Genomic DNA, 14,657 nt, shown 5'->3' with positions numbered 1-14,657 from the left:
CCTCCAACCACGAGACCTTCTCGGAGCCCAAGGTCAGGCCTGTGCGCGATCACAGCCTCACATTCCAAATGACTGCAAAGATGCTGTGAAACATTGTGAATGCAAAACAGTTATTTTAAAATTAAATTAAATGTGAAGAGTGGAACTTACCCCTTCTTCGTTTTGTTAGATAAAGTCTCAAAGCCATCTTGCAGATTTTTACATCGCTCCGTCAGTTTCAGGGACTTCTTATTCAGATACGTGCTGTTTCATGAGAGAGATTTAAAAAAAAAAGATTTAAAATGAGAGCTTATAAGATATTGTTAACCCAAATCAGATTTAATTGATAAAGTGTGCCCAAATGAAATCTGACTTTCATTCCAGTATTGGATTTCTCCATGGAAAAGGAAATTGATATTTTCACCTCTGACGGGTCTAAATCAAAAAAAAAAAAAGTTTACACTATAAAGTCAAAGATAAAAGAACTCTCTATGGAAGACTTCATATTTTCAGATTTTTGAATTTTGAGATCAGTATGTAGAATGAACATGTTATTGAATAGTTTTAATCATTGTGTACGTAAACAGACTATTTTTAAAAGATGTCTCTGGTAGGAAGCATGCAGACACAACAGCTTAATAGTTCTCTCCATAAAGAACACAAGATGAACCTGGCCTTTGATTATTATAATAGCTGTGATATAATAGCCTGTTGCTATGTTTTATGAACCTGGGAAATTGGAGTTAGAACAAAACCAAATCAAAAGGCAAGTTTCGGACATGGGTTATGGAGTCGGGCTGCCTAACAAGCCTCGTGGATATACGTGTGCTATTTAACCACTCCCGGCATCAGTTTGAGCATCTCTGGTGGAATAATGGTCCTTACCGTCTATACATGATGTATACCTGAGCCAAAAGACAATGTAAAGCACTCAGTCCCATGCCTGACAGAGTAAATGCTCAAAAAACATCAATGATCGCCTTCCTTAGACTTCAGAAATAGGCATACAACTCCAACTTGCTGTTAATGCATTTATTTCATCGTCCTAAAGGTATTGCTGAGAACCTATGGCTAGGGGCCTGGCACAGGATGCTGAGGCTATGGAGGTGGATAAAGCAGAACAGTCATTTCCCTGGTGGGGCTTGCGGGCTGGTTAGGGGGAAAGATATTTCTCAAAGAAATAACCACACAAACGAACACAGAATTATGATCTGAGATTAGTATCATTCAAATAGCAGTGGGTGCCATGGAGGAAGGTAATGGGGAGACCTCTGCATACTGGGGGGGCCTCCGAGACAGTGTCATTCAGGTGGAGATCCCAAGGGTGAAGCAGGTGAGCCAGAGGAAGGGTGGGAGGGGCGGGACACGTTCCAGGTAAAAGGGCCCAGATTGGGGAGCAGCCAGGAGTGTTTGAGGAACCGAAAGAAGGCAGGTGGGGCTCCCGCCGGAAAAGCTAAAGGGTGTCTGGGGACCAGAGCGCACAGGCCTCGTAAACCATGCTCAGAATTTCTCCTAATAACAAGGGGAATCAGAGTAGTGACGTGACCCGAGTGTGTTATAAGAGGTTCACTATGCAGAGAAATGAAATGAGGGGAAGCATGGCGACAGAAAAGGTGGAAAAGTTAGGAGGCTTCTGCAGGGTTCCAGGAGATAGAATAGAGTTCCAGGCAGGACAGAGACCAGGATGTGATAACTAACACCACCCAACACCCAGTGGCTTTACGTAACAAAGATCTGTTTCTCACCCATGAAGGGCTCACTGCATGACTGGGCGGCTTTCTAGGGCAGCTGTGCTCCATGCAATTAAGGGATGGAGACTGCTGTAGTCTTGTGGTCCCTTCCTTTCAATAACCTGCTTCCATAATTGCTTTGGCAGGAGAAGAAAGTGCTAGAAGGTCTCACCCTATATCTGCATGCTCTAGCCTGGCGAGAACTAGTTGCATGCCCAAACTGATTGCAGAGTGGGAGTCAGAAAAGGGCAACCATCCTCTGTGCCCAGAAAGAGAGGCGATAGGGCACCGAAGTGCCCTGGAAGCCTGCCTCACTGTCCACCGGCAGGAAGAGAAGCTGACAGATTGAAGATCTGTTCTGGAGATAAGACTGACAGGACTTCATAATAAATTGGATGTGGGAGGTGAGGGAGCAGGGGTGTAAAGGTAAAGATATAAACAAGACAGATTCATAATTAATTCTCCAGTATGTCTCAGAAATGCTTTCTAAAAACACTGTGCACACAGCACATACAGGCTCACGAAATCCCTCTTTATCCTGATATGATATTTCTCCCCGGCCCCGCTCCCTTCCTCCTTCTGTCTACATGCCTCACCTTCTGTGCTTTCTGAATGTATTATCATACTTTCCAAGGATTTGTTTATTTCTAATTTGCTGTGCATTTTATTCAGGCAGCACCGTTAATGAAATGAATTACCAAGCCAGCAGTGCTCCGCATTATGATGGCTTTGCAATATTGAATTGTGAAACTATGACGAGCAGCCACCAACAGGATTTGGTGCCATCTAACTTTCCTTAAATCAGAGAGGATCTTTGTTAATAAAAAGTCAAAACAGTTTTGCCCAACTAAAATCACAGAAGATCCACGGAAAGAAAATGAGAGAATCTGGGGGAAAGCATAGACGAGAAAATGAAGTCATAGGAATAAAACAGGGTCTAAGGTGTCAGCAGGGCCAGCTTGTAAATCTGGGCTCCGCTGTCTGACCTTGGCCATTGAACCTAAGAGTTTCCTTTTTTTTTTTTTTTGCTAAGGAAGACTTGCCCTGAGCTATCTGTTGCCAATCTTCTACTTTTCATATATGACCCACTGCCACAGCATGGCCACTGACAGACAACTGGTATAGGTCTGTGCCCGGGAACCGAACCTGGGCCGCCAAAGCAGAGCACGCCAAACTTAACCACTAGGCCACTGGGGCTGGCCCAGGGTTTCCTTTTTAAATATTCACTCAATAAAGTAGTTATAGGGATGCTATAGACTGAATGTTTGTGTCCCCCAAATTCATATGTTGAAATCCTGACCCCCAAGGTGATGGTATTAGCAGGTGGGGCCTTTGGGAGGTGATTAGGTCCAGAGGGGGGAGGCCTCATGCATGGGATTAGTGCCCTTATAAAATCAGCCCTAGAGAGCCCTTGACCCCCTTCCATCTTGTGAGGTTGCAGCGAAAAGATGGCCCTGAATGAGGAAGCGGGAGCTCACCAGACACCAGATCTGCAGGTGCCATAACCTTGGAGTTCCCAGCCTCCAGAACTGTGAGAAGAAACTGTCTGTTGTTTATAAGCTACCTAGTCTATGGTGTTCTGTTCTAGCAGCCCAAAGGGACTAAGACGTGGGATTCACAGGATGTGTATGAGAACACCTGGCACACAGAAGGCGCTAAATAACTGTTGTGCTCTTATTCTCCTAAGTGCATCCTTGTATTCCTTCCTCAAACCAGTCATTGTTACTATTATAGGGGTGGGAACCTTCTCCCACCCGCAGGAAGTCACTTGGCAGTGAAGGAAGCAGAAAGGGAAGCCCCCGGAGTTCTCGTTGCTTTCTGCCCCTCTCCTGCCCCCATTTAAAAGGGTCTTCACGGTTTCCTTCCTTTTCACGTAATGCCATTAAAACCTTCCCAGGAAAATGTTAAAATATTCACATGCAGTATCCCTAAACTTCAAATGTTTGTCCCCCTAAGGCATCTGATCTATACAGCCCCTTTAACTGCCCCTCAGACAAGACTCCTAGCTCATGCTGTTTTCAACAATGTCTGTTATTTGAAGTGAGAGAAATAAACCAACAATATGACTGCCATGCTTTAAAATGCTTGAAGATCTGACACCATGAGAAATGCCAAGGGTCCCTGGAGAAGTGGAAAGAGCTGGACCTTCCAGGGAGAGGGTTAGATGGTCCAGTTAGGCTAGATCGTCAGCCCTCTGCTGTGCGAATAGTGAGAATTGGACGTTCCTTGGATCTAAGCTCTTGAGGAGACCCACAGGGAGTTACTTGCTCTTGAAAGAGGAAAAGAGGGGGCGGCCCGGTGGTGGCAGCGGTTAAGTGGGCACGTTCCGCTTCTCGGCGGCCCAGGGTTCGCCGGCCTGGATCCTGGGTGCAGACATGGCACCGCTTGGCAAGCCATGCTGTGGCAGGCGTCCCACATATAAAGTAGAGGAAGATGGGCATGGATGTTAGCTCAGGGCCAGTCTTCCTCAGCAAAAAAGAGGAGGATTGGCAGTAGTTAGCTCAGGGCTAATCTTTCTCAAAAAAAAAAAAAAAGAGGAAAAGAAGCCCCAGAGGTGGGCAGTCTCCAGTGCACATTTGATCATGGCATTTCCCTCCTCCATGACCTTCCACAACCCCCATCAGCCACACTCCTTGGCTGGACATACAGAGCCATCCAGGACCCAGCCCCTGACCACGATTCCAGCCTCAGGTTTTACTGACACTTTGCTAACAATTAAATGGTACAAATTCCTCTGTCTCCATTCTTTGCAAGTCTTATATTATGGATTCTGACTGCTTTTATTATTTAATTATAGAGCTTATTTGTTTGGTACTAGCAACCAAGCCTTCAGGCACATTTTCATCACTGGAGTATGTCAGGGGGAAGAAAATCTTATTAAGATTGGGGGGGGGGGGGACATGCACAAAAACAAGCATTTCTGCTATTGTTATTATCTGTGTGGCTGATCTGCTTTTCAGAAATTCTATCTTTATAAGTCAGTCTTGAGTTGAAAGTGATCACTTTACAAAACCACCTGGCAAGATTTCACAGAATAGTAAGAGGGACTGCAGTGGCTGCTGCAAAATAATAAAAATTAAGGCTCTGATAATGCAAAGAACATCTCTTTAAAAAACCAAGTGATTTAATCCCTACAAAATAATGTCATCACTATGTACTGGAAATCCACAAGGACCTCCAAACATAGAGCTATGTCACCTTCTTAGCATGAGTTGTAATTAATGCAACCATGCAATCAGTCCCCTGGACAAGTGAAACATCCCAAAGAATAATTTACCTGTAAGTGTTTAAGGAGTTTCGAGAACACCCATATTCTATTTACAGTGGCCACAAAGAGGGCAAAACTGGATTGTGAATCTAAACAAAAAGCTTAAAACCTCACCAATTTTATTCTCACTGAGGAAAGGCTGTCTTAACAGATGGGGAATACAGCCTAAAAATGGAAAGCCCAAAGAATGAGGATTCTCCCGCATACTACTCATGCTCCTTCCCCGCTCCCGGGAAGAGGAGCTGATAAGCCAGGAGTGCATCCTGACCACCAGGAAGAACCTCCCTTGGGGGGTGTAACAGGCTGGCCTGTCTAGGACAGAGGCACTCAAGGCCACCTGTGCTCTGACTTCGAGTTCATCAAGCAAATTTCTAATTATAGTATGCACCCCTCCCCCTTCTACTGCAGTTTCCCTGAGGAAGAAAAGCAAGCATCGAGCCCACTGTGTAGTTTGATTACTCTGCATACTCTGATTCATACTTTGAAAGTAGAATTAATATTCTGGTTTATACATCACTCTCCTTTGAGTTTGGTTAATACAAGTCTGCCTTTGAAACACCAATCACACGGGAACTGACAAAACCAAGTCTTGGTGCCCACAGAGAGGAGGGGCAGACTTGGCCTGTCTCTCTGTTCAGTTGTTTACCAGGTATCTGTGGAGCCCATATCCTGTGCCACAGAGGATGGTGGCTACTGGAGATAGGACAGAGAATGAGACAGTGTCCCTGCTGCCCTGGAGCAAAGAGTCTGGGGAGGCGGACAGGCAAGTAAGCACACGCTCATCACACTGAGTGTGCAAAATGAATGCTGGCTGTTTTCCGTAATAAATTCATTTCAAGAAACCATGAATCTGTGTTTTGGTGGATGTCATTTAATTCAAAATATAGGACCTGATTTTAAAATGACTACATGGAACTTCACCCTTTTATACATGAACGCTGCAGCCAACTGAAATTGCAGAAATTTCTGCAAAGAATCTCTGCCACTTGGTTTGACCTTAACTTGGACCCGTCTTTGGTCACCCCGACAAAGATTATTAGGTAGCTCTCTACTACTAAGTGAGTTGCCATAATGTATCCTGGCCCCCCTCCCATTGTTAAAAGGTAGTTTTTAAAAATGTAAAATCATGGATCTCATACAGATATAAAATGAACATGCGTTAAAGATTTTATTTTTTCCATAATGAGAGAATCAACTCAAAAGAGAATGCAGAGCACAGACACATTCATAGATCAGGAATATTGAGAGGAATGTGCAAATGGAGGCACAGGTGGTGGAAGGTGGGGCAGGCAAGTCAACCGGAACCCCCAGATAGGACATCATTTTTGTATTTATAGACAAGAATTATTTTGCATTGCTCTGACTTAACTATAACTTACAGAGTGGTAAAATTGCTCCCAAAGGATCAGAATCAGATAATTCGGAGCTGCATGATCTGAACAATGCAAACTTACCCACTGAGGCACAAGATCTTCCCTAAACCTTTAACAGTATCACTGCCCATCACGATAACGTTAAAGGAAGCATCCAGAGTAATGAACCTAACAGACTCTCACTTCATCTGAATTTCAGTCCCCCTCCACTCCACAGCTCGCCCCAAGGGATACAGGTGGACCTGGCTTGCGTGTGAGTCTTTTGGGATAGACAGGAAGCATTGACTTACCTGAGTACGTTGAAGTGAAGGTTACCCAAAGGACAAGTCTGATATGGAGACTTATTAAAACTTCAAATTCAGATGGGTAATAGTAGGGTCCTCCATAGGAAATGGAGTCTTTACCCAAGTACAGATAAAATAAAATAGGAGCAGAGTGGGAACAAGTGACAGGCACTGGAGCATCCGTGTCTCATTTCCTTGGTCCTTAAGTGTGAGATCCTTGGGGGCTGAGCAAGCTCAAAAGTGTCGAGTCAGTGGAATTCGTCTCTGACACAGCATTTCTAAGAATTTTTTAGCCTACTTCCAACAATATTTTCTTACTCAATACAGCCAAGATTGTTTTGACCTTTCTTTAATGTGCTTTGAACTTGAAAACCTTGGATAAACTGAATATACTTTTAATACTAATATCCACATTCCTTCATGCAAAAATTCTCATATGCCCTCTGGTCAAGCATGGAGATCATAATAGCAACATGTATTGGATGGTCTCTAGGCTCCAGGTACTGTTTTCAATGCTTTATACATGTGTCATCTCGTTTTCGCCTCACAATGAACATACAAGGTAGGTACTGTGTCCATTTTATAGATGAGGAAAATAAGGCACTGTAAGATTTAATAACATACTCTGTCACTCCGCTAGTTAGAACTGGAGTGGAAATTTGAACCCAGGTACTATATGGTTCTGTGTTCTCAGCCACTATGTCATTCTACCTCCCCTTATAGGGAAAAATCTGTCCTTCACTGGAGAGCTATCCATTGTCTAAGCATCACCTCCCCCTCCAGGTTACCTGATTCTGAGTCTATGGGAGCTGACCAAGATTCTCTCCTTGACCAAACTCTAGACAAGCTCGTTTGAGCTCTTTTTCAACTAGGCCCCATCCTTGAACATGTCCTTAAAAGGCCAGTTTTAACAAGAACCCCACTAAGTCAGTTTAGCCAGAATCCCCCATCCATCAAATGTGATCCCCCTCAATATTTGAACTAATTCCCCATCCCCCACCAGCCCCACGTAACAGCCAATCCCACCCCCCTACTAACTCCCCCCCCAACCCCAGCCTGCCTCCAGCAAGAATCCTGTCAGGCTGCGTTAGCCAGAATTCCCCCTTATCCTCGATGCTTCCTCCACTGCCCCCAACCCTGCTCCTTGGCTATAAATTCCCACCTTTCCTCGTTGTATTCAGAGTTGAGCCCAATCTCTCTCCCCTACTGTAAAGCCCCACTGCAGTCGGCCCTTGACTTACAGAGATAGGACTGAAAAAAGTCTGCCTTACCATTTAACAAGTGTCATAAATAATTTTCTTAACAGAGCTATTTTGCAATTCCATAAATTGTAGCTAGCTGTTAGCAACACAAAATAATTCTTGTCTAGAGGCATGCAAATGAGTTGTGTCCAGTGGAGAGACAACTCTCATCACCCAGCGGGAAAATTCGTTTTGCCCTCCATTTGCACATTCACCTTGCTATTCCTCATCTATGAATGTGTCTGGTCCTTTGAACTGGTTGTAACACCTTAGGAGTTTCCTCTCTGATGAGTTAAATAAAATGTTTAAAAAGTGTTCATTTTCATATCTGGATGAGAGAACTGATTTTGCCTGTTTATTCAAATTATCTTTGAATACTTTGAGTGAGCGTGCGGAACACATTCATGACCTGAAGAAACCGATGACCCTGCTCAAGAGGATGAACTTCACTGGCAAACTGACCATAGTTCAGATCCCTGCTCCATTACACACTGGGTGCTCAGCCCCAAGGAAGTTATTTAACCCCTCTGGGCTTTCAGCTTCATGTGCAAAATGAGGATAATACTGCCTCTTCTAGAGATTTGATGCAATGGCTGTAATAGATAATGCATAAAAATGCTCAGCACAGTGATTGGAACAGAGCTCACTTAATAAGCAGCACTCAGTAGGCGTCCTCACGGTGGTTGTCATTGTCGTGGCAGCCTCTGGAAGCTGCCTTTCTCAAACTGCAGTGTGCCCATGAACCAATCACCTGGGAAATTTACTAAAAATGCAGATTCTGGTTCAGTGGATCTGGGGTGGGGCCTGATATTCTGCATTTCTAACTAGCTCCCAGGTGACGGCAAATCTGCTGGACCGAGGCTCACACTTTGAGTAACAAAGTCCTAAAAGGCTCATGGATCAAGTTCTTCCACCCTGATAGTTTTTTCATCATAGTGTGGAGTAGACTTTCAGGAAATGTGGGACTGTCTTATGGCCAGAAGCATTAGCGAGAAAAGCAACAAAACAATTTGAAAAGCTACAAGAGTAAAATGAGCTAAGTTACCATGTGACTAGTAAGAGTCTCTTGTTTTTTGAAATTTTCAGATGAAAAGCTCAACAAAGGAAATAATATAAGAGGAGATTTACGGTGCTGAGAACATTTAACATGATTGCTTTCCTCAGTTAGACTCTCCTGCAGAGAACACACAAGTAGCCTCCGTTGTCACTAACACCTCCACTCACAGCCCTCCAATGAGCGTTGTTCGAGCAAACTGGATGACAGTTGAAAGATCGTGGCCTCTTCCGGGAAAAGACCAATGGATGTGAGTTGGAAATGTCTCTGAATGTGAGTTGAAATCCACATTTAAGTGTCGATCTTAGCTATGCAACCCCAACCAAAAAGTGCTTCATCCCAACCAAAAATCAAAGAGAGAAATTTCTCTGTCAACTGAGTATTTCTTCAATAAAACTTGGAGACGTGAATTCTGAAATCAGCACTCTAACAAGAAAATAACTTTTATCTGTATTCCATGTCGACTCTATGGCAGTGTTTGAGAAGGCCACAGAGTCACAGAAAAACACTGAAGAATTTAAAAATACTTAAATATTTTAACCATAACTATGACTATAAAACAAGTTTAGTCATCAGAGTGAAAACTCTTATAACCTGTAAGTCAATAGTCCATTTTTATATATTCATATTTCATGCTCATTTTCAGGAAAGCATTAGGCTCAAAAACTAGGGACTTCATGTAGAGAATTTTGTAGAATCTTCTTTAAAAAAGAAAATGAGTAAACAAAGTTTAATAGGTTGCTACAATGGTTTCGGATCATCAGAGCAAGGAGAAATGGAAGCAATGAAAACTGGTGCCAGGATTGGGTGCCAACATGGAGAAACTGCCTAACAAATGTGCAAGTTCCAGGGAAATTATATAGTATAAAAGCATAAACACTCCAAAAGCTAGTCACTGAACACATTTGGGCTCTGAGCAAAATCCTGATTTATTGAGTTAACATTCAAAACCGGTAAATGTTTGTTTATCTCATAAAGGCTGTTTGGGTTTATGTGTGAAATTCAGGTTAGTGTCATCAGAATGAAAATCAGTGCAAAAAAACTTCCAGAAATCATGTCCAAACACTTGAGGGCACCTTAAATATGAAACAAAATGGCAAGAAGAATATGTCACAGTAAAACAAAAATAGCAAATGGAACGTCTCATCTTACTATGGCAATTTTATACATGGAAAATGAGGCAAAAGGCCTTGTCATGGAATAAAGATGATTTTTAAAATTCTGAAATGCAAAGATGGAAACTACTTCATTTAGTTAACAGGAAGCACACCAGAATCTCTCTGTCAATCAAGATTTTTTCTATGACTCGTGTTCTGTAAGGCAATGATGAAAAAACTATAAACTCAAATTTGTTCAAAAATCAACGCCCAGAATTTGCCCTTGATTCACTGTTACACATTTCTGTGTCTGTCTTTGACATGACTGTATCTTCCTTCTCTATTAGGAGCCCCCCCAAAAATGTGAACAAGTGGATGAATGAATAAGTGATAACTGAACCAGAGGTAAGTCAAGATTATAATGCATCGAGGGAAAAACAGATTCCAGAGATAATCAGACTGAAAAGTAAAATAAAATTCTAGGAAAAAAATTCCCACAAGAAGAATTAGAACCAAAAGTGTCTGCTTATTAACCCCCTGCTCATTTTTAAATTGAATTAACCAGAAGAACCCAGTATCTGTTCATTCTACTTGAGATTTTACTGTATTTAAAATGATGTGGTCCAAATGTTCTCATTAATATTGAATGAAAGTGTAAGAGAATCGGCTAACCAAATTTACTGTGCTTAGGTAAACCACAATTAGGAAGGGTGATGGGACTGTCCTAAGAGACCTATCCATCTCAAAATGGAGCAATATAATTACAGATGAAACTCAATAAGGAAACTCAACTCACAGAGCACAGAGTAATAATCCCTGAAAAGACGGAACACAATTTCCCAGCTGATAAAATGTCCTCCTGCTATTTCACTTAAAATTTGGAATAATCTGAATCTAGTTACATCAGAGCTACTTTTCCTAGTTATGGGTATTTTTGGTTTGCTGTCTTCCATTCTTACCTGGCAGAGCCCACATGCCCTGTCTCCTTTCCGACAGGATCCCACGACATCTCAGGTTCTCTTTTAAAGCACCCTCTACCTGGAGGATATCCCTCTGGCTCTTTAACTAATTTCTAGACTCACTTCCTACTTATCTGAAAAACTACTCTTTGTAAGTAGGATCATACATGGTAATGGGTTCTAACAAGTTTTCAATGTGTCACACTTCGCAGTGAACATATTACCATTTAAAATATGTTTTAAAGTGGGGCTGGCCCCATGGAGTAGTGGTTAAGTTCAGTATGCTCGGGTTTGCAGGTTCAGATCGCAGGCATGGACCTACACCACTCATCAGCCATGCTGGGGTGGCAACCCACATATAAAGTGGAGGAAGATTGGCACAGATGTTAGCTCAGGGCTAATCCTCCTCAAGCAAAAAAAACAAGAGAAGGATTGGCAACAGATGTTAGCTCAGGGCTAATCTCCCTCAGCAAAAAGAAAAGAAAACGTTTTAAGGACTGTTTTTCTGCCTTCATGCCCAACCCTGTTGCCTTTAAGTAGAACCAAAGAGAGCCCCACTCTGGTCTAGTTTGAGTGTTGCAATCACTTTGAGCCTCTGGCAGTGCTCTGGTGTCTCTGACCTCCCTGCTCCATACCTAGGCCAATTTTCAAGTTCCCTCCCACTCCCACTGAATAGATTTGCCTTTCCCAGTTATCACCTTGGAGATCTCTCTTGGCCATGGTCAGCAATCACTGTGACTACTCTCACATCACTGACATTCGACTCCTGTTGTCCTAGACAACACTTGTTCTCCCTCCATCCCCAGCTCTCGTCTCCCAGAACCTCGTCCCTTCCCACCAGCTGACCCCTAGTCAAGAGGGGCTGGGGCTGGCTTGACTCCAAAGCCCTAAAGTAGGGATTCTGACACTGAAGCAGGTGCCAAGTTTTGGACAGAGAAGGGCTCCTCAAGTCATACCATGGGAGCCCCCATTCCTACATTAAGGGTCAGTCAATAGAGAGGGACTACGGTGGGACCTAACAAGGCCATGCACAGGGATGACCCTGAGTGAGGACCAGTTTGCTGGGAATCCTTAATTTGAGCCTAGGGGATCCAGCCACCGCTACATCAAGATGGCTGCATCAGCACGTCCTCCGTTGGTCTGAACCTGCATTTTCCTGATACTCAGGCCTTTTAGGAACTTTGTCTACAAGAACTTTACAGGAATGGGTCTGCAATGAATGGAAGAGTATATTAATAGTAGAGAATCAAGGAGAAGTTGCGATAAAGGCACACACAGTGCTAGCATTTTGTTATCTAACACTTCTTTTTTCAAGTCTATCAAAAGTTGAATGCACTTTTTAATCCGAGAAATATAATGTTCAGAATGATTATTTTTATTACAGCTATGGTTTTTTCCTTAGGCAATGAGTGCTTCCATCTAATTCAACTACTTATTATCTTTTTTTTCTCAACTCTTCTATTTCTTTCCCAGTAATAATACATATTTTCTCAACTTTTGAAATCTTTTTATTAGACACAATTGAATGTAATTTGGAATTTACAAGTCTTATCACATTCTGATTCTGCCTGAGCAATTCTGGACATAAAAAGTACGGCGTGTATATATTTCTTGAGAGTTCCTGTAACTTTTTGCTTAAGATTCCTGAAATAAAAATTATGGTTCTTGTATATCTTTTCTATCTGGTCATTACTGGCATCTGGAAAACACCAAAAGCCTTATTTATCCAGTGTCCCACTCTGAAACTTCTCACTTAAGGATTGTCTGATATGGAAGTACTGACCATTTTGCCAAGGGAGTTGGCACAGAGCTAAAAATAAGCAGAATCAACAATTATTGATGCAAGTATTCACACATCCATAAATCCAGCTTACGAGTGACAGCTTTAGAGGAATGCCTTAAGGACATCAAGATATATCTACTACATTACTTTACCAGGCTGATAACGCACCTTATAGTTTACCAAGCGTTTTCACTTGATTCTTGGAATAATCCTATGAAGGGAGTATTTTTATCCCAGTTTCATATAATGAATATAATGTATTACTGTTAATTTACTACATTCTATTTGTCCAGCTCACTTATTCTAGTATTCTCTCTGAAAGAATTCTTTAATCTCAGTGAGACAGCCCCCTGCCCCACCCCAAGACACACCTCCTATCTTCTTTTCTCTCCCTCCCCAACTCACACCTTCAAAAATATTTTTAATTCTCTTGTCTCTTTTTATGTTGCCCTTGCCTGGCAAATTTGGAGCCCTAGATACACCCAACTCTCTGCCATCTGGGCCTATCCCCGACCAGCCAAATACTGCTGGAGAAAAATCACATAATGCTGCTGAATGATTTCACTTTAAATTCAGCACTACAAATTTCAAATGGGCATTCGATGGCCTCTGGCAACCCTACTATGTTTCTAATAAATTTCACCCTCCTCTTTCAAAATCATTACTTCATTTCTTCTCTCTGCTCCAACCTCCCGCACCCCCCTCCTCCACACTCACTTTTGGCTGATGGCCTGACCTCATCCTTTACTGAGAAAACAGAAGCCCACAGAGGGCAACACTTTCACATGCCTTCCACCACAGCTAAAATCTCTCAGCTTCTGGACCTCTATTAGTGCTTGGGCTGTCATAACAAAATACCACACACTGGGTGGATTAAACAGCAGACATTTATTTTCTCACTCTTCTGGAGGCTAGGAGTCCAAGATCAAGGTGCCATCGTGACTGGTGTCTGGTGAGAGCTCTCTTCCTGGCTTGCAGATGGTCACCTTCTCACTGTGTCCTCACATTGCCTTTTTTGTGTGTGCACTTATGTGGAGAGAGAAATCTCTGGTGTCTATCCCCTTTGTTTTGTTGTTGTTGTTGTTGTTGTTGTTGTTGTTGAGGAAGATTAGTCCTGAGCTAACATCTGTTGCCAATTTTCCTCATTTTGTTTTTTTTTCTTGCTTGAAGAAGATTAGTGCTGACCTAACGCCTATGCCAATCCTCCTCCACTTTGTATGTGGGTTGCCACCACAGCATGGCAGACAAATGGTGTAGGTCTATGCTCAGGATGCGAACAAGCAAACCTGGGCAGCTGAAGTGGAATGTATCAAACTTAACCACTACACCACAGGGTCAGTCCCTCTTCCTCTTTTTATAAGGACACCAGTCATGTTGGCTTGGGGCCCCACCCTCATGGCTTTATTTAACCTTAATTACCTTTCTAAAGACCATATCTCTAAATACAGCCAAACTGAGGGGTAAGGCTTCCACATATGAATTTTGGGGAGACACAAATCAGTCCATAACTGTGCCCATCTTCTTCATCTTACCATGAGTTACAACAGAAGAAATGTCCCTATTCCCATCAAAAGCCTATAACCCCCAAGGTACTCTGGGTCCCAGGCAATATCACCTTCTTTTTTTCTTTTTTTTAAAGATTTTATTTTTTCCTTTTTCTCCCCAAAGCCCCCCGGTACATAGTTGTGCATTCTTCGTTGTGGGTTCTTCTAGTTGTGCCATGTGGGATGCTGCCTCAGCGTGGTCTGATGAGCAGTGCCATGTCCGCGCCCAGGATTCGAACTAACGAAACACTGGGCCGCCTGCAGCGGAGTGCGTGAACTTAACCACTCGGCCACGGGGCCAGCCCCAATATCACCTTCTTAAGAACATCACTGACCCCCTTTTGC

At 42.8% G+C, this 14,657-nt stretch overlaps 1 protein-coding gene across 1 annotated transcript in view; it reads right to left on the bottom strand.

Moving 5' to 3' along the window:
• Positions 1–14,657, bottom strand: part of ST8SIA6 (ST8 alpha-N-acetyl-neuraminide alpha-2,8-sialyltransferase 6) — a 123,614-nt gene that overhangs the window by 66,200 nt on the left and 42,757 nt on the right. The window contains exon 3 of the mRNA XM_070600836.1: positions 151–243. Within this exon, the coding sequence (XP_070456937.1) occupies positions 151–243 (93 nt within the window). The remainder of the gene's footprint in view (positions 1–150; positions 244–14,657) is intronic.

The sequence above is a fragment of the Equus przewalskii genome, chromosome 30 (genome assembly GCF_037783145.1).
Source record: "Equus przewalskii isolate Varuska chromosome 30, EquPr2, whole genome shotgun sequence".
Lineage (NCBI taxonomy): Eukaryota > Metazoa > Chordata > Mammalia > Perissodactyla > Equidae > Equus > Equus przewalskii.
Note: the sequence above shows the minus strand (reverse complement) of the source record. Positions and strands in the feature narration are given on the sequence as shown.